We start from the raw sequence: 19,135 nt of genomic DNA on the forward strand, positions 1-19,135 counted from the left end.
ATTCTTGGATGCAGCCCACCCAAGGTTCTCGTTCTGGCCCTGCCACTCCCTAGATGTGTGCCCCTGGGTACACTTCCCCTTGGGAAAGCAGAGGTTGTTGTGGGGCTCTATGACATGGCCTGAGGGAACTAGCCCAGTGCTGGTCCCCAGAAAGTGCTCAATAAGTGTGAACTCACACTTTCCCTCCCTGCTTCCAATTAGAAAAGGCTGTCTCATTATTGAGGCCACCTATATGAAAGAATCCAGGTATAAGAGAAGCTATGTCCTTCATGGATGATGTGCTAAACGCTCAAGGAACAAAGAAATTAACTTTGTTGAATACATTGTTTCATGTTATTAAGGAATCACTCATTCATTCATTCAACAATCATTTGCTCCGTGTCTAGTGTGCAGCAAGCATTGCCTAAACACAACTGATATGCTTCCTTGTTGTAAGCACTATACGGCTTTAAACAGTTACTGCCCCTAAAATGCTTTTTGTCCATGGTCTTTGGAAAGGAATATGACCGTATTCTATCTGCCATCATCTAGACCTCAGATTTCAGGAGACAGGAGGTGGCCCAAAGATAATGATGACAAAGATTATAATGACACCAGCAAACAAAAAGTACTGCTTATAGAGAAGTGAGCAGATAAGCAAATGGGAGTCTCCCTAAGTAGCCAGTGCTCCAAGTTGTTAGGCCAAAAATCTGACCCCAACTCTAAGCTCCCCAACATGACAGTATATATAGATCCACATCTTGCCCTTTTCCTCTGCGGCAAAGGAGCAGTTTCATTTTCAATTTGTTGTGGACTGATAACTTTTGTAAAATGCACAGATGGTGTGCCTGAATCCTGCAGTGATGTTAAATTGTTTTAAATAAAAGTTTCTAAATACTAACTCTCGATGTTGGTTTTTATCTCGCTGCCACTCAGCACCAGTGATTCACAAACTGGCACCAATCTACGAACCACACTTTGGGTAGCACTGATGTAGTGAACTCCACAGACCATCCAAAATGTAGCATAATGCAGGCTGTGAACAAATACAAGAAATGGGATAGTAACGGGCAACTTACTTGCTGATGGCTGAAATTTGATCAGGTCTTGCAAGTCAGTAGAAATCTGGAAAACATGGCTATAGAACTGCTGGACTGAATTCTTCAGGCCAGATATGTCTCTGGAATGTGACCGGAGTGTCCCATTCATCTGCCTGACACAACTCCAGAGGCTGTTGACATGCTTGTTGAGCCCCTCCTTGATCCTCTGAAGACTTCCGGAGATGGAGTCCAGCTTGCTGCAGGCTTTCTCCATATGAGACACCCTGCTCTCAACCACAGACATGTCCCTCTGGACCCCATGTGTGTTCTCCTTACAAGTGTCCAGTTCAGAGAGGACCTGGCTCTGCAGCTGCTGCCACCTCTCCTCCAGGTGGCTGCAGCAATGAGCCATGGGGTCCTGGGGAGACGGGACGGGCTCCACCGTCCTTTCCTTCTCACCCCCCTTAGAGAACCCCCCCACTGCAGCATTTTTACCTTCTCTACAACTGTTTAACTCCTTCTGGAGATGATTCACATCGTCTTCTGTGTGGTTTAGTTGAGAATAAAGAAAACTAAAATCCTGTTGAAGTTTCTGGATGCTACGTTCGGTTTCTTGAAACTTCCTATGCATTGTGTCATTCAGAGATTTCAAAAGGTTCAAACTATCACCCGCTATGTGGTCTTCTCCGTTTGGCAAAGTATCTTCTATCCCATGAGGCTCTCCCTGAAAGTTCTGCAGGCAAATATCCTCAACAACTTGAACTTTGCTCTTCAGGTGGTTTAACTCTATCATGACCTGTTTGCTCCCAGCCCCTGACACACCTGGCAGGGCTGAGGCTGGGGGAATGAGTTCTGCATCAGTGCTATTGGCCACCTCCAGGAGAACACTCCCCAGGCGCTCTTCCAGAGACTGGATTTTCTGATCAAGAAGTTGCTTCAAGTCATCTACCTCACCATTAATGGTCCCCCGAAGGGTTTCTTCAATGTAGAAGCAATGTTCTTCCGCATTCCTTTCTGTCACATTGATCCTCGCATCTAGTTCATTCCATCGTGCATCAAAGTCCACATCTGGCTCTGGAACTACAAGGCGGTCAAATTCATTGTCCAGGCGTGCATTCAGCATTCTGGTGGCTTCAGCAACCCTTTCGATTTTCTGGTCTAACATCTTGATCTGTGGCCCAAAGTCACCATTCTTTTCACTATTACAGCAGTTGGACTGAGCTGAAGGATCTTGTACCCGGTCTCGAAGATCGTTTATTTCTTTTCTCAGGTTTGTTTCCTTCTCTCCTATTAGCTCAATCACTCCCAGGTAGCTGCTCCCATAATCATCACACTGCTGCTGGAGACCAATCAGCTTGTACTCGCATGAGTTCTTCAGGTCGGCCAGCTTTCTGTCCATTCCTTCCATGAGCTCCTCTCTCAGGGCATCAATCTTACTATCAACATAGGCTTGGTAGAGTTCATTGGTCGTCATGGTCACCGTAGGGCCCTGGGCAGCCTCCTGGAGCTGTTTGAGCTGTCCTTCATACCCCTTCACTTTCCCATCCAGCTCTTCCAGCTTGTCACTCTTGGTCTTCAGAGCATCCTTGACCTCGGCCAATTCGGATTTGATGTCCTTCATGCCAGATTCCTTATTGTTGAGGACATCAGGAAGCTGGACAGTTTCTGTGTCTCCACCAATGGCACTGTCAGGCACTGGCTGGGGATGCAGATTACTGAGCCATGATGCCAGCATTTTGCTGGCATCATCCTGAACGGCATGTTTGAGGTTTTCGTTCACTCCAGCAATGGAAGACTGGAGATCAAGAACTGTTCTTGTGAGTCGGAGAACCTTCTCCTCAAGCACCTGGATTTTTTTTTCCTGAAGTTCTTGCGCCCCCTCTTTTGGATCTATGACTTGACTTGGTTCTGTGGCACGAGTTGGTGGCAAAATCTTCTTGGGCTCTGAGACTTGGCTTGGTTCATTATCTGTTACAAAGAAAGAGTTGGACATGACTTAACAAGTTCTACCTTTTCCCATTTTCTGCAAAGACAACAAACAGGGTACTTAAGGAATGCACTTAAACCTTCACTGATAGATCCCCTCTCACCATAGGCAATTATTGTGGTAGAGAGAAAAAGACCATGGCCTTTGAGTCAAATAGGCCTCCCTTTGCATTCTGGCTCTGTTGTTTACTGTCTGCCCTGGAGCAAGTTAATTAACTTCTGTGAACAATAATCCCCTCATCCATGAAGCAGAGGTACTATCTTCCCTTTTAGGGTTGTTGGGAGAATATGTAGTACATGGTACATAGTAGGTAGTCCATGGTCTCTTTCACTCTAAAGGGAAATTTTTTTTAAGTTTATTTATTTTTGAGAGAGAGACAGACAGACAGACAGACAGACAAAGAATCCCAAGCAGGTCCCAAACTACCAGTGCAGACCCCAACACGGGACTCGATCTCACAAACTGTGAGATCATTACCTGAGTCCAAATCAGGGTGTTCAACCAACTGAGTACCCACATGCCCCTAAAGGGAAATATTCTTAATCTACTTTGTCATATGAACACATCATTCTCACATTAGTGAGCTGCAGCCACACCCCAATGGTTGACTACATACTGTAAAACCACAAGAAGCCACTTTAGTGATATCCACCCATTAGCTGTTGGGTGATATGATATCATATTAAGCAGTCGATTATCCTCCAAGCAACTCCTAAATGTTATTTTACTTTTGTTAGCATCGCTATGCTAACAAAGTCTCATAGACATTGTTTAGCACTGTTATGCAGTTGGGGAAACTAAAAGCTAAAGAGGGATAAAGCAGTGACTCTACTGTCACCTCCTAACAATAAAGCCATGTGGTCACATATACTAAGATTCACTAAACCAAAGAATATAAACATTGACTTTTTGATAATCCTACTCTGAGAAATATACGTCCAAGGAAATAGTCCAAAAGAAATAAAAAAAGTTAATAAGGATGACTGTGATGAGTCCTAAAATGAAAATAAAGTGATAGATACAGAGATAGATGAACTAACCAAAAACAAAATTATTGAAACGTGAGGCAGTAGGAACCTGGAAGCAAACCACACCCCTGAACTCACAGTAGGATGCAAGGAATACTAGAAAGGGGCTAACATCGACAAGCCTGGAGATGATACAGAGACTATCATAAAGGATGGAAAAAAATCAAACATAACATAGAGACTGCAATGAAATAAAATGCATTAAGGTACACTGAACAAGCGCTAGAAGTAAATGTAGAATGTTGTAGATATTTGACTTTAACGTTGTTTTTTCCTCCCCTAAACTTTTGCACACAACCATAACAACAGCTATTATTCATGAAAATCAGCTTTGTGGTCAAATCAAGACTGGAAGTCAGATGGCCAAACTCTCAAGCAGAGAACTATAAAGAACACCTTATTTTCCACACTGAAAAATGTATTCTACCTCAAGACACCAGGAGGAAAAAACAAGTTGTTGAATCACTTACAAATGAAATGCCTTTCTGAGCAAAGGAAATAAAAGCAAAGGGCAGGAGAAGAGGGAAGATCAGCACGTGAGGAAATACTTCTTCTACATATTCCTGGTGACTGTGGAAATTGCTACAACTTTATGGAAGGATAACTTGGCAGTAAGTATCAAAATCTCAGAATCCCTTTGCCCCAACAATTACACTTCTAGAAGTTTATTCAAGTAAATAATCAGAGATGAATCCAAAATAGTAACAGGAAAAAAATGTTTATTCAAATACTATCTATAAAAAACTACCAACAACCTAAGCGACCAACAGTAGGGGACTGTGTTCAAATAATCACACTCTCAAAGCCATTAAATGATATTGTAAACTATTTAATGAATTGTTGTTCATTATAGATTAAGTGTAAAAATTAGTTCTAAAAGTGTATGTTCTTTACAATGATAGTGGATTAAGGATAAGCATTTCCTTTAATTGCCTTCTGAAATCCCACTAAAATGGCAAAACAAAACAAAAACCAGAATCATGTCACATATAAAAATTAGGAATCAGAATGGTTTTGGGCATTTTAACAGCTGCATTGGAAGCTAGAAGAAAAGGGAGTGATGCTTTCAAAATTCTAAAGGAAAATTATTTGCAGTCTAGAACTCTAAAGTAGAATAAAAATATTTTCAGACTATAAAATATTAGAAAGTGTACATCCCATACAATCTTCTCATAAAACTACTGGAGAATGTGCTCTACCAAAACAAGGGAGTACATTGAGAACAATCAAGGAGTATAGGAAACAGGGAATCGGTGGGAGGGAAACAAGTAAGATCACAGGCTGGCAGCTGTGAACAAGGAAAAGAGGATGACCAGTCCTGGTGGGGATTGCTCCAGGAAGGTGAAACTGATATGTCTGAACATAATGAGAGGACATCTAAATAATCACCCTGAGGACAGTTTGGGTTAAAATAGGGACAAAGACATAAAAAAAAAAAAAACAAGCAAAGGGAAATATAAAACAATCACTAACTCTAAAGAAACCAAAAAGCTATATAGGAAAGCCAACAGATTCATAGCATACTACATAGCTCAGCTGTACATATTATCTACCTAGTTACCACAATGTAAATAATAAGTATTAAATAAATTAAAAATCTGGTATAAACGGTATGGAAAGGATGAGGGTATAGGAGCCATGTGCTGGAAAGCAGATGAAAAGGAGTCATAATTTCACCTTCCATAATGAGAAGTCAATAGATATGGAGGTTGGGGAGCCTGGATGGCTCAGTAGGTTAAACATCTGACTCTTGATTTTGGCTGAGGTCATGATCTCATAGTTCATGAGTTCAAGCCCTGCCGCAGGCTCTGCTTGGGATTTTCTCCCCCTCTCTGCCCCTCCCCCACTCATACACACATGGTACGCACGCACACGTGCTCTCTCTCAAGATAAAATAAAATAAATAAACTTGAAAAATAGATATGGAGGTAAATTCCAAAAGACCATCTAAAGAGTTTAAAGTAATTACCCCTGGGAAGGGAAAGTGGGGGAGAAAGGGAGGTCACTGCTTTCCTAATAGTCCTTTTAAAGCTATTCAACTCTTATGGGTTTAAACTTGTATAAAATAAAAATAAAACAAAAGTAACCTATTATGATCCAACAGATCCCCTTCATGTGAGCCCATCATAGTACCTATCAGGACATATTGCAATTACATGTCCGATGTTTGCCTTTCATGAGTTCAGGGACTGTCTGCCTTGTTTTTCACTTTTCCCAAGTGTCTAGTATAGAGCCTGCCAGATAAAGAAGCTCAATAAACATGTGTGGGATGAATAAGTGAATTTTCCTTAACGACATGTACAAGCGGATATAGGAAGGAGAGTAATGTGTGATAACAAAATGTTAGCAGTGAGATTATGTGTAACTAGATATTCCCCTAGACTTTATAAAGATTCTATAATTGATATATATTACTTGTGTCATAGAAATTATTTTAAAATCTATTTTACAAACAATATGGGGAAACACTACAAGTTTCAAAATTGACATTACTTCATGGGAAAACATAATCATTTCAAGACAACTTAAACATCGAATTGGTAAGAAAATCTAGGTTACATTTATTCTCACTCAACTTAAAAAAGAGGAAAGATAAAGTGACATAGAATAAAAGGACAGAAAATTTTTAGCCATAAAAGTCATTCTCTTGATGTTATAATTAAAAGCAAAGGTGAAAATTATCATTGCTTTCTTAGTTATTCACTGAATTTGTGCTACTCCAAAAAAATTCACAAACAAATTTAAGAACAACTTCACTGGATACATCGAACTTGGGGCTTACCTTTGCAAATCTCTCACCCCAAACAGAATGAGGATGATTCTGATACACCTATTTTTTTTTAATGTTTATTTTTGAGAGAGAGACAGAGACAGAGACAGAGACAGAGACAGAATGTGAGCACGGGAGGGGCAGAGAGAGAGGGAGACACAGAATCTGAAGCAGGCTCCAGACTCTATGCTGTCAGCACAGAGCCAGACGCAGGGCTCGAACCCATGAACCACGGGATCATGACCTGAGCTGAAGTTGACACTCAACCGACTGAACCACCCAAGCGCCCCTGATTCACCTATTTTTAAAACAACAATTAGTTTCTTCAAATTCAGATCTATGGGAGCTTGTAGACAAAAAGTAAAAACAGAGCATCGCTACATATGAATCTCTTCGCATCTGTGCCCACACTACCCCAGTCTGAAACCATCAGCCTCCCCTACGCTGATTGCCAAATCCTTTGCTTTCACAAACCAGCCCTAACAAAGCAATTTACTTGCCACACAAAACAAAACAAACCAAAACAAAACTGTATTCTGATTGCTACTGCTTCTGCAAATAAATTTGTATGCCACATGTGTCTACTGTAGGCATACATGCGTGTTACTGGAAGACCCTGGAGAGCTCCGCATTCTAAATCATAAATCCTACGGTCTGCAGAAGCACTGGAAAGATCAGCGGTGGCCATGCACAGGGAAGCACAAAGAAGTTACCTGTGGCTTTCTTCACGCTGTTTCGAGGCCGAGCGGGCGTGGGGCGGGGAGTCTTCACAGGGTCCCTGGGACCTTCCTGGCAGTCTCCCCCTCTAAAGCCAGGGCAGCACCTCCATTCCAACTGAGTCACCGTCTTGTACTTGGTGACATATCTGGGTCTGAAGTTCACACGATACCTGCCGAAGAAAAGGGTGGCATCTCTCTTTACTGGCTATTGCCAGCGCCCTGGGCCCCCCTGACTTGTACCTGAATGAAGAGGATCCAGGTCACTCAGGGCTCTGCCTGCCCTCTCCACATTGACCCAGAAGGGCCCACTGGTCTTTTCAGTCCAGCCCTGATGCCTGGGGCTCAGCCAAAATCGGACTGGCCTCCTTCATCCATCTTCAACCCACCTGCACTCAGCTGCCCTCCCACTAAAGGCCAGAAAGACAGACAACCTAGAAAAGCCTGGCCCCGCAATTCCTAAAACTGAGCTTTTGTTTCGCACACAAATTTTTGTTCCACAATTCACTGCTTTGTGGAGATTTTTTTTCTGGGTAACTCAGGGTCGTTTGTTTTGTACTTTATTTATTTTTAAATGTTTGTTTATTTTTAAAAGAAAGAGAAGCACGAGTTGAGGAGCAGAGAGAGAGGGAGACACAGAATCCAAAGCAGGCTCCAGGTTCCAAGCTGTCAGCACAGAGCCTGACGCAGGGCTCAAACCCACGTACCGTGAGATCATGACCTGAGCCGAATTCGGATGCTCAACCGACTGAGCCACCCAGGCACCCCTTTTTTTTTTTTTTTTGTATTTTAAAGAAACCTCCCTGACACCTTCGTCTCCATAGCATTTGTGCTTTCATCTTGGCACCTTCCTTCGTGCAAAGGCAGCAGGCCATGAGCCTTCAGAGAGGGCACCTCATGCTAGCTGTGTCCAGACCTTTTTAAAAAGATGCCCTGGGGGCACCTGGGTGGCTCAGTTGGTTAAGCATCCGACTTCAGCTCAGGTCACGATCTCGCCATTGGTGAGTTCGAGCCCCACATTGGGCTCTGTGCTGTTAGGGCAGAGCCCGCTTCAGATCCTCTGTCTCCCTCTTCCTTGGCCCCTCACTTGCTTGCACTGTCTCTCTCTCTCAAAAATAAAATGAACATTTAAAAAATGATTATAAAAATAAATACATATATAAAAATAAAAAATAAAGATTCCCTGATTTGTAGAGCTAATGGTAGAAATAAGGATCCCTTTTTTTTTTTTTTAATTTTTTTAATGTTTATTTATTTTTGAGACAGAGAGAGACAGAGCATGAACGGGGGAGGGGCAGAGAGAGAGGGAGACACAGAATCTGAAACAGGCTCCAGGCTCTGAGCTGTCAGCACAGAGCCCAACGCGGGGCTCGAACTCACGGACCGTGAGATCATGACCTGAGCCGAAGTCGGACGCTCAACCGACTGAGCCACCCAGGTGCCCCAAGGATCCCTTTTTAAGTGCACGTTCCCCCATGCACGTGCATCTCACACCGAGATTCTTGTGATAGCTGTAAAGTCCTCCAGACCCAGCGCTGGGCTTGGGCCAGAGAGTGGCAACCCAGCAGCCCCCCCCCCCCCCCCCCCCCCCCCCCCCCGTACACTCAGAGGATGGATGCAGGGGTCTAACACCCCCAGGCGCCCCTGCTCACAGCACAGATGCGGGCCACTCCTTAACTTATCCCAGCTTCTTCTTCCAGCTTGGAAGCATGGCTCTCTAGAACGTCCTCACTGTCTCTTCACTGTGAACACCAGCACTAGCAGCTGCCCTCCTCCTTGGGGGCCAATTCCCTGAAAGGAATCAGCTCTCTGTCACTTCCCTAGGACTGTGTGCTAGTCAGAGGGGCGTTGGGGGGCCCAGGGGGACTGGTGCCGGCCAGGTGACTCCACCTCAGCACCAGCCTTGCTGAGGGTGTAGTTCAAAGTCACACTCCCAAGAAAATTGCAAATTAGTAAATGTAATGGGCTTTTGGCATCCTTCCTGAGGGTCAAAACCATGACAACCAAAACTTTAGGTGTAAGGAACTCCCCCATCGCCAGGACGCAAGGTGATCCTCTGGAATTCCCAGAAGGCCCTGGGGACAGCACTGACCCAAATGTTAGTGTCCCAACACCCGTCTCTGTCCCTGGTTCACCGGCCCTTCTAGGGCAGTGGTTCGAAACCTTAGCTGAGTGTCAGAATCACTAGGGAAGAGTGAAAAACTGCAGATGCCTGGCTCTCACCCTCAGAGATTCTATTTACTTGGCTTGCAGTGGGGCCTGGGGACACAAGTTTTGAGAAGCCCCAGAGGGAGACTTTTTCAAAACAGAAGACAAAGCCGAATGAATGAAACAGAAAAGGGGGGGGGGGCGTGGGGCAAGACCTCGCTTCTAGGCTCTTTATTCCCTCTTATTGCCACCACACACCCCATTAAGGCCTAACTATTTATAGAGTTTCCCCTTTTCACAAATGGGAAAACAGAGGCTCACAGAGGTTAAGTGACCTGTCCAAGTTCCAATCGTCAGGAAGGGCCAGGGCTGGGATTTAAACCCAAGTGTTTGCCCCTGTACCCCAGACGGTCCTCCCAGCACACAGAAGCAGAGACTCGGGTGGAGAGAACTCCACCCAGAGATGTTCCAGAAGGCCATGTAAGCAGGGTCAAAGGACAGCTGCCATCCCCATTCAGCAAACACTTGTCTGAACATCTGACATGGTCCACATTAGCCCCCAGACCCCTAGCACCCAACCTACCAAAAGAAGTCCCTGTGTGGTCCTAAAAACTATTAAAAAAAAAATCAAGAGTGCTTGCCTCAGCAGCACATATACTAAAAAAAAAGAAGAAGAAGAAAGAAAGAAAAAATTCCACTTCATTGTTTTGCATGTTCAAGTAGAGCATAATGCTGCAAAAATGTGTAATCTCAGAAAAACTTGGTTCCTCTGAGCATTTAAGACTGAATGTGAAAATGTGTTTGCTCTCGGGTTTTGTACACGTGCCAGCAGATGACAGCCCATAGCAAACCCTTTTGGATGCGGCTGCGAGGGACTAGGAGAGCAAACCCTGAGCCTGCGACCCGCACCCCCCACCCAGAGGCCTCAGTCCCAACCACAGAGCTGAGTATAAGAAAGTGCTTGCCTTTCCAACACACCTCATTATTTTCTTTAAAGGCAGTTATTATTTTGGAGCCAGCTCATAACTTAGGAAAGTTCCCTGGAGTTCCTGCCTTCCTCTCCAGCCCCACGCACATTCCCTGCTCCCACCCTCTGCCTAATCGGCTTGCTGTAGGGTTTCCGGTTTGCGGCAATGGAGTTCAGGTTGACAGCATTTCTAACAGAGTTTTAAGTCCAGCGTGTGGAAGAGGCCTTCCTGGCTAGTGGTGACAGCTGGAAGTGATCAGACGGCCACCTCCAGCCGTGGGAAAGCTCACGTTCCGACTGCTCCGTGCACGGGGACATAGATCCCAGAGGCGGCCATGGGTCCTCAATCTGGGGGATGTGAGGGAAAGAGGTAGGGTTGTGCAACCCCACAGCCCCACTGGGATTTTCCCTGCAGAAACGGGTTCCTGCCTCCATCAGAGCCAGCCAGTAGGTCCTCCAGAGGATGGGAGGAACACAGCAGGATGCCCAGATCCTCCTTCTGTCCCTCAGTGCTCTGCAGGACAATATCCCCGACAGGGAGCTTTAAAAAAAAAAAGCCCACGTCTTTACACTCAAAATTCTAATTTAACTGGCCTGGGGGCAGGGGTGTCCAGGCATGCGTACCTTTCAAAAACTCCCCAAGTAACTGTCAAGTTGAGAAGTGCAGCCCATAAGTCAGGGCACCCATAGGCCCTCCCTCCTCACGGGATTTTGGAGCCTCTGAGGCAACCAGGCAGGGGAAGTGAATCGACCGAAAGCAGCCCAAGTGTTAACTCCAAGGGCCCATGGGCTATAAGCACACAGAAGGTGCCCCAGGCACACTTAGTGAATCAGCTGACTGCACCCAGCTGAGGGACTGATAGCCAAAGGGACAGAGTCAAGGCGGTGCTGGGCTAAAGCTGGAAGGCTGACTCAGGCTACAGCCTTGGCCCCCATCCCAGTCTTGGGCAGGGACTGTAACAAAATCCTGTCCCCCAGGGGAGCCCTGGCCACAGCTGCCTCAGGTGCTCTTGGGGGCTCCCGGTGGGGAGGGGGATTGGCAGCCCGAGCCTGCCCCCACGCTAGCCAGCACTCCGCATCTCAGCCTCTCCTCAACTCTCCTCCCCCACCATCTCCCTCTGAAACCCTTTTGGGGTGGGGGTGGGGAACAAGGGTTCACCATTTTTATGAGTTCATCCACTGTGTCTAATGTGTAATATTAGATCAACCCAGAAGATTCTCCTGAGAAGGAAGGTGGCAAGAAAAGGACTGGAAAAGTTGAATCAGGGTTCAGGGACCATATGACTGGAACGTACACATTAAAACAAAATATGACAAAATGACTGTGCCTCCATTGGACATCTATCACCCCCCAATAAAGACTCCTTCCTGCTGACAGATAACGTATTCTTTCATAATATGCTTTGGTTCACACTTGTTCAGTGTTTGTCTTTTCAGAGACCACAAGTCCTATGAGGGCAAGAATTCCTGTTGGTTTTGTTCTCTACAACATCTCCATTTTTAAAGACAGCAATCTGTCCTATTGTAGGTGCTCAATAAAGAATGAAGTATTAATCATTAATCAAACAATAATGAATGATACTAAGTCTACTTTTGACATGGTTTTGGGGAATCCAATGTCCATATTAAAAGCCCCAGAGTTGTCCTCAGGTCTAACCCCAACCGATGTGAATTCCTAAGTCTTCCCAGAACGAAATCAAGCTCCAGAGTCCTCGGGTCATAATGAGTTAGGCAAGAATCACACACCAGAAGGTGACCTTCAGTGGTGTTGTCCAGTTATATAGCCATTAATCAGGTGTGGCTATTTTAATCTAAAGTGATTAAAAGTAAACAAAATTGAACATTCATTTCCTCGGTCACGTTGGCCACATTTGAGGTGCTCAGTAGCCACATGCAGTATTAGCATGAACATCTCAATCATTACAGGGAGGTCTCCGGGACAGAGCTGGCCTAGACCTTCATGAGACTATCAAGGGAATGGCAATAGGCACACATCTGTTCATCTCTTCATTCCTATCTCACACCCACCCATCTTCTCTCTCCTCCCACATTCCTTCCGGGTTGCCAGTAGAAGGCTTTTCAGAAATAGCCACACATCACTGGCAGAGGATCATGTAGACAGCTGTTCTACAAGGTAAGGCTCACTTCCCTGCATTTAGTATTCGTCTATAACTTCTTATTTGATTCATGCCACTAACAGTGCACAAATCTAAAGCCCAGTGCCCCAGACTGGGATTCCTCCCAAGAACAGACTTTCTAGTAAATTCCTCTCTTTCTTCCAGGCACTGGCTTGTCCCCAAAGCCCCGGAGCCAACTCTTCTTGCTTCATCCCACGAGTGGTCCTGTACAGTATTGACTGGAATGGACTCTCAGGATGGAGAAGGAAGCTAGAAAGAAGAGGTGCCTCCTTCTCTTTTGTAGGGAGCATCCTAGGCCTGAAGGGATAACCACTGATCTGGGACAAAGTCAGCATGTACATACAAGCAAGAAGTCATTTCATGGAGTTTTCAGGATGTACATCCAAGACAGACTCGGTTATCTGGCATTCAGGTACTACACCAAGTTTTCCACATCCAGACATGGTAACTGACTTTTTGTTTTTAACTGTGGTAAATATGTATAACATGTGAGTAAAATACCCATAACATAAAATAAACAAGTGGGACTACATTGAACTGAAAAGCTTCTGCACAGCAAAGGAAACCATCATAATAAACACGCAACCTATTGAATGGGAGAAAATATTTGCAAATCCTGTATCTGATAAGGGGCTAATATCCAAATACATAAAGAACTCATACAACTGGGGCGCCTGGGTGGCTCAGTCGGTTAAGCGTCCGACTTCAGCTCAGGTCACGATCTCGCGGTCCGTGAGTTCGAGCCCCGCATCAGGCTCTGGGCTGATGGCTCAGAGCCTGCAGCCTGCTTCTGATTCTGTGTCTCCCTCTCTCTCTGTCCCTCCCCCATTCATGCTTTGTCTCTCTCTGTCTCAAAAATAAATAAACGTTAAAAAAAAAATTAAAAAAAAAAAAGAACTCATATAACTTAAAGCAAAATGTGTGTGAGTGTATGTGTGTATATATATATATATATGTATATATATGTATATGTATATATATGCATATATATGTGCTTAAAAAGTAGGCACATAAGTAGGCATAAAAAGTAGGCATAAAAAGTAGTATATATGTGGGTGTGTGTGTATATATAGATATATATATATATATATAGATATATAGATATATATATATATATATATGTTTAAAAAGTAGGCAGAGGATCTGAGTAGACATTTTTCCAAAGAAGACATCCAGATGGCCAACAGGTTCATGAAAAGGTGCTCAACATCACTACTCATCGGGGAAATGCACATCAAAACCATAATGAGATATCACCTCATGCCTGTCAGTGTGGCTGGTGTCAAGAAAGACAAGAAGTAGTAAGTGTTGGTGAGGATGTGGAGAAAAGGGAACCCTGGTGCACTGTTGGTGGCAATGTAAACAGGAGCAGCCACTATGGAAAACAGTATGGAGATTCCTCAAAAAATTAAAAACAAAACCACCATATGATCCAGCAACCTTACTTCTGGACACTGATCTGAAGAAACACTAACTTGAAAAGACAACTGCACCCCCATGTGCACTGCAGCATTACTCACAATAGCCAAGATTAGGATGCAACTTACATATCCATGGATAGACACTTGAATGAATGGATGGATGGATGGATGGATGAATAAAGATGTGGTACACACACACACAGACATATACACACACAGGAATATTACTTAGCCATAAAAAAGAATGAAATCCAGCCACCTGTGACAACATAGATAGAACCTGAGGGTGTTATGCTACATGAAATAAGTCAGTGGCACCTGGGTGGCTCAGTTGGTTAAGTGCCCGACTCGGTTTAGGCTCAGGTCATGATGTCAGCGTTCTAGGAGTCCAAACCCCGCATCAGGCTCTGTGTTGGCAGTGCAGAGCCTACTTGGGATTCTCTCTCCTTCTCTCTCTGCCCCTCCCCCACTCACACTGTATCTGTCTCTCTCAAGATAAATAAACTTAAAAAGAAATTTAAAGGGCACCTGCATGGCTCAGTCAGTTAAGCATCGGACTTTGGCTCAGGTCATGATTACATGGCTCGTGGGTTTGAGCCCCAAGTCAGGCTCTCTACTGACAGCTCAGAGCCTGGAACCTGCTTTGGATTCAAGGTCTCCGTCTCTCTCTGCCACTCCCTCTCACTCACTCTCTCAAAAATAAACATTAACAAAATTAAAAATGATAAAAATAAAAAAAATAAATAAGTCAGACAAAGACAAATACCATATGATATCACTTATATGTGGAAACAAAAAAACAAAAAAACACCAAGTAACTAAAAAACCAAGCTTACAGTTACAGAGAACAGATTGGTGTTTGCCAGGGGTAGGGGATGGGGGTGGGAGAAATGGGTGCACTGTTTTTTTAATTTAAATTAATTGAATAATTTATAATAAAAAAAAGAATGGGAGAAATGTACCAACCCTAGGTCTAAAGGGGCCAGGAGAGGACAAGGCTGTAACCAGAGCATTAGGAGAAGGCTGCTGGACAGGAGCTGTGGCCTTTCGTAGAGGAAACAGTCACTGCCCACTTTCACTTGGAGGGAGAGGGCAGGTGACTTACAGTGGCCAGACCAGTGGGAAGCCAGATGGTGAGGGAACCCAGTGACCAGTACTAGTGAGATAATTCTGGAAACAGCAACCAACTGTAAGTATCCCTAGACTAAAAGCAAAAGCCCTTCTCATTAGTTCCCTGAGTGACAGACAAGGAACTTCCCACCTCTGGGCCACAGTTTCATCAATACAATGAAAGGATTAAATTACAATCCATCCAGGTCAGACTCCTAGAACAAAATCAGGAGGGAGAAGGAGAGAAAATGGATCTGGGGACAAACAGAAAGTGGCCAGCACATGCTGCTAGACAGACACAAGGAAACCATAATATCTTAGAAGGAAAGGGGAAAGAGTATGTCAAGAAGGCAGACAAAGTCATATTTCCAGCGCTGCTGAGAGGGTCGAGGAACAGAAGGACTGAGAGATATTGTTCTTAAGACAAGGAGATTCTCGGTGAACTGAGCCAGCACTGCTCAGATCAATGTTGAGAGAGGACGCTGGGTCAGAATAAAGAATGAAATAAGCAAGAGGAGGTACAGACCAAAAAACCTCTTCCATCAAGTTTGCTTGTGATGGGAAATGAGAAATAGGGTGGTAACCAGGAGGTAAGGGGGGCTGAAGAAGAATATTTTCCCCCTAAGTTCAGGAAAATCCTAACCAGGGAAGAGTGCTGAAAGAAAGGATGAAGTAGAGAGGGCAGTGAGAGAGCCATGGAGAAGCATTCCTGGTCCTCATCCAGGAAAGACTGCTCTGGTGAATGAGCCCTGTTTGCCGTGGACACGGGGCAGGGGTGAGTGGAGTAGTGTGCAAGGGTATAATTGAGTCAAACCCAGTCCCTAAAAAAGATTACCATCTTAACTATTTTGAAGAGCCCAGTTCAGTGGCATTACGTTCATTTACATTGTTCACAACCGTCACCCCCATCCATCCCCCGAATTCCTTTCGTTTTCCCAAACTGAAGCTCTGCACCCATTAAACACCAGCTTCCCATTTCCCTCTCCCCAACCTCGGCCCCTGCAACCACCATCTCACTTTCTGTCTCTGTGAATTGGACCTCCCCAGGGACTTCATATTAAGTGGAATCATACAGCATCTGTCCTTTTACGACTGACTTATATCATTTAGCATAATGTCCTTGTAGGAGAAAAAAAAACTTTTCCTCTACCCTCTTAGGTTTGTTCTGGGTCTTGTGAATTAAACTGACAAAAGACAGATTCACAGGAGAAAAGACATCCAAACTGTATGGATGTTAATGTTTTTTACATGCATGGAGGTTTCACAGAAAAGAAGTGAAAACAAGCAGTGGGACTCAGGGGACTATATACCATTTTAACACAGGGTGATAAATTGTGAAGTGACTAGACCAAGGAAAAGGGGTTTGGGCTTCTAGGGGCAATAAACTGTGGGACTATAGCTAGGAAATCTAGAGGGGAAACTCATGGAAGATAAGGGCTATGTCAGTAAGGCTTGCATATGCAGACTTATCTTGGTGACAACTGTGTATCTGCAGTGACAAAGGTCATTCTCTTCAGCCTGGTACAGGAGAGGCAGGAAACTTAGAAACCTGATTTTACACAGAAAGAGGGAAGACAGAGGGCTCTTCTTGTCTCTGCTTTTTCTCAACTGTCTTCAGCTCAAAATAATCAATATGTCAAAGTGGCATGTTTGGGGCGGCCTGCTCTGAACTCCTTCACCCTCAAGGTTCATTCACGTTATAGCACGTGTCAAAATTTCCTTTCTTTTCCGTAGTAATTCACTTTCACAGAGTTTGGTCTCATGTTCTGATTTAGAGATTGACAAGACAGCAAACTAATTTTTCTAAAAACTACTTGTGACAAATGGGTTTTTTTTTCCTGGCTTTTGTTATTATTGTTTTTTTTTTTTTTAATCAATCAATGAATAAATAGACTTGCTTTTAATGGAAGTAACAACAGAAAATACAGTCAGGCAATAATGGCTATAAAGTTTGAAACTGGAAGTGATTCCAGAATGATAGGGAAGGAAAAGTGGTTCTGCACCAGCAGGAGAGACACTTGCCATTTGATTTCAATCCACTCTGTTTTACAATCAAACCTTGGCCATTTGAAACCATGTACATCTACAATGACAATCTCTGCAATCCGAGGAGATGACTCTACCCGTCCCAGGTCCCTCCCAATGCTAATTTTCCACAGGATGAAGAAGTCTCCCACACAGGACAAAGTGAAGGAACCAAAGGGCCTTCTTCCAGGTTACAGCACATCACACACACAAACCACAATTTTCATCTTATCTTTTTCTGCTCCATGACACATTTTTAATTAGATCTCTGCCTGGAGAAATTAATGGAAGGAAAGAAATAGAGTATTTTCCTTGACTTTGTTGGCAAATTCATCTAGGTGTTAAAAGCTAGAATGCCCGGGCAAATATATTTCTGAAATACAAAATGCACCCAACAAAACTAAAACCTTGATGAGCCCTGATTGAAATCAGATTACAGGATAGGTTTGTACACTTAAAAAAATAATAACAGATCCTAGACCAAAGCAATGTGTTCAAAATGAAAATGTACACACAAGAGACTGTCTGCTTCCCAGTACAAAGGATATATTTGCTGGGGACACCAGGATCGTAAGTTGCTTATTTTTGTTTCCTCTTGAATTAATTTCCTCGCGTACTTAGAGTGGCAAGTTAGATTTCAAAACCTGCAATCTTCTTTACCCCTCAGTAGTTTGCTCGGATCACACAGACTTGTAAAAAGTAATACCCCTGTCCCGACACACCCACCCAGTTCTTTACAATTATCACCCACTTCACCCTGGGGAAGTCTCTGCAGTGGTGAAGGAAGGGGATTCTGGAACACCACAGCAGCTTAGGGGAGGCTTGGCCACCAGTAGCCAGTGAAGCTGCTATTCTTACATTCCTTCCACGAAGGCTTGCATTGCTGAAAATGACAATGTTCCAAAAGTACAGGGCGTGGCCAGCACCGTGAAATACAGCTTATGCATGCGTTCCAACGAATTCACATTCTTAGTTTTAACTTCCTGACTTTGGGAAATCCATTACAAAAGTCAAGCCACCCCGTGGGAAGGCTCACTGTCCCAGCTTTCTGGAGGGTTCTGTAATCGTAATCCACCATTAATGAAAGCCCACATTCCCCCACAGGATTCTTTCCAGGACGGTCATCATCGCTGCTGCAGGCTGCTTCCCCAGATAAATTCTATACTGTTCCTTCTCAAGCTTACATCATGTTTCCTTGTTCCTGGAGCCAGAATCGCAGGACACTCCTCCTGCTCTTGCTCTGGTTTCCCACAGCGTGAGCCATGAGAACATCTGCCGGCCTCAGCCTGTCGCAGGATGCTCACCACAGATACAACTTCCCATGGTTTGGGGATCCAAACCTTTCCTTTCAGAACTACCAAATAACTAGTTTGATTATTTCCTCTTTTTTTTTTTTTTTAACAGCAAAAGTCATTTCCGCAAATTCTGCTGCAAAACTCAAAGTCATTTCAAAATCCTCTTTCCTGTGTTTTCTTGGACTTGGTTTGCAACATCCAACCTTCCCCTTTAGGGATCTTGGTCCTTTGGATGAAGACTATGGATGCTGGCAAGCTTTAGACCACACCTGTGACTTGGTGAGGTCCTTTACACGCCTAGAAAATCCTGAGACAGTAGGAATGTCTCAGCAGATACAAAAACACCACCTTCTTCCTTTGGGTGAATTCATTCTTAGTAAAAGCAATAATCTGGGAATTGAAAATACAGGAACACTTGTATTTCTTTTCTAATTTATGACATTGGGGAGAAAAAGTACCAAAATAGTCTAGTTTCATATTTCTCACATTGTCCAGGATAACCCAATATTAC

The 19,135-nt window shown here is 44.0% G+C and overlaps 2 protein-coding genes across 2 annotated transcripts in view; both read right to left on the reverse strand.

Annotated features, from left to right (window-relative positions):
• Nucleotides 1-19,135, reverse strand: part of SMCHD1 (structural maintenance of chromosomes flexible hinge domain containing 1) — a 230,845-nt gene that overhangs the window by 23,344 nt on the left and 188,366 nt on the right. The gene's annotated exons all lie outside the window — the stretch shown is intronic.
• The window catches only part of EMILIN2 (elastin microfibril interfacer 2), a 54,917-nt gene that overhangs the window by 20,245 nt on the left and 15,537 nt on the right, over nt 1-19,135 (reverse strand). Inside the window, exons 3-4 of the mRNA XM_019418359.2 lie at nt 7,518-7,693; nt 1,059-2,987 (exon numbers count right to left, since the gene is read on the reverse strand). Of these exons, the coding sequence (XP_019273904.2) occupies nt 1,059-2,987; nt 7,518-7,693 (2,105 nt within the window). The remainder of the gene's footprint in view (nt 1-1,058; nt 2,988-7,517; nt 7,694-19,135) is intronic.

This window comes from Panthera pardus, unplaced genomic scaffold (genome assembly GCF_024362965.1).
Source record: "Panthera pardus isolate Hobbes unplaced genomic scaffold, ASM2436296v1 HiC_scaffold_15, whole genome shotgun sequence".
Taxonomy (NCBI): domain Eukaryota; kingdom Metazoa; phylum Chordata; class Mammalia; order Carnivora; family Felidae; genus Panthera; species Panthera pardus.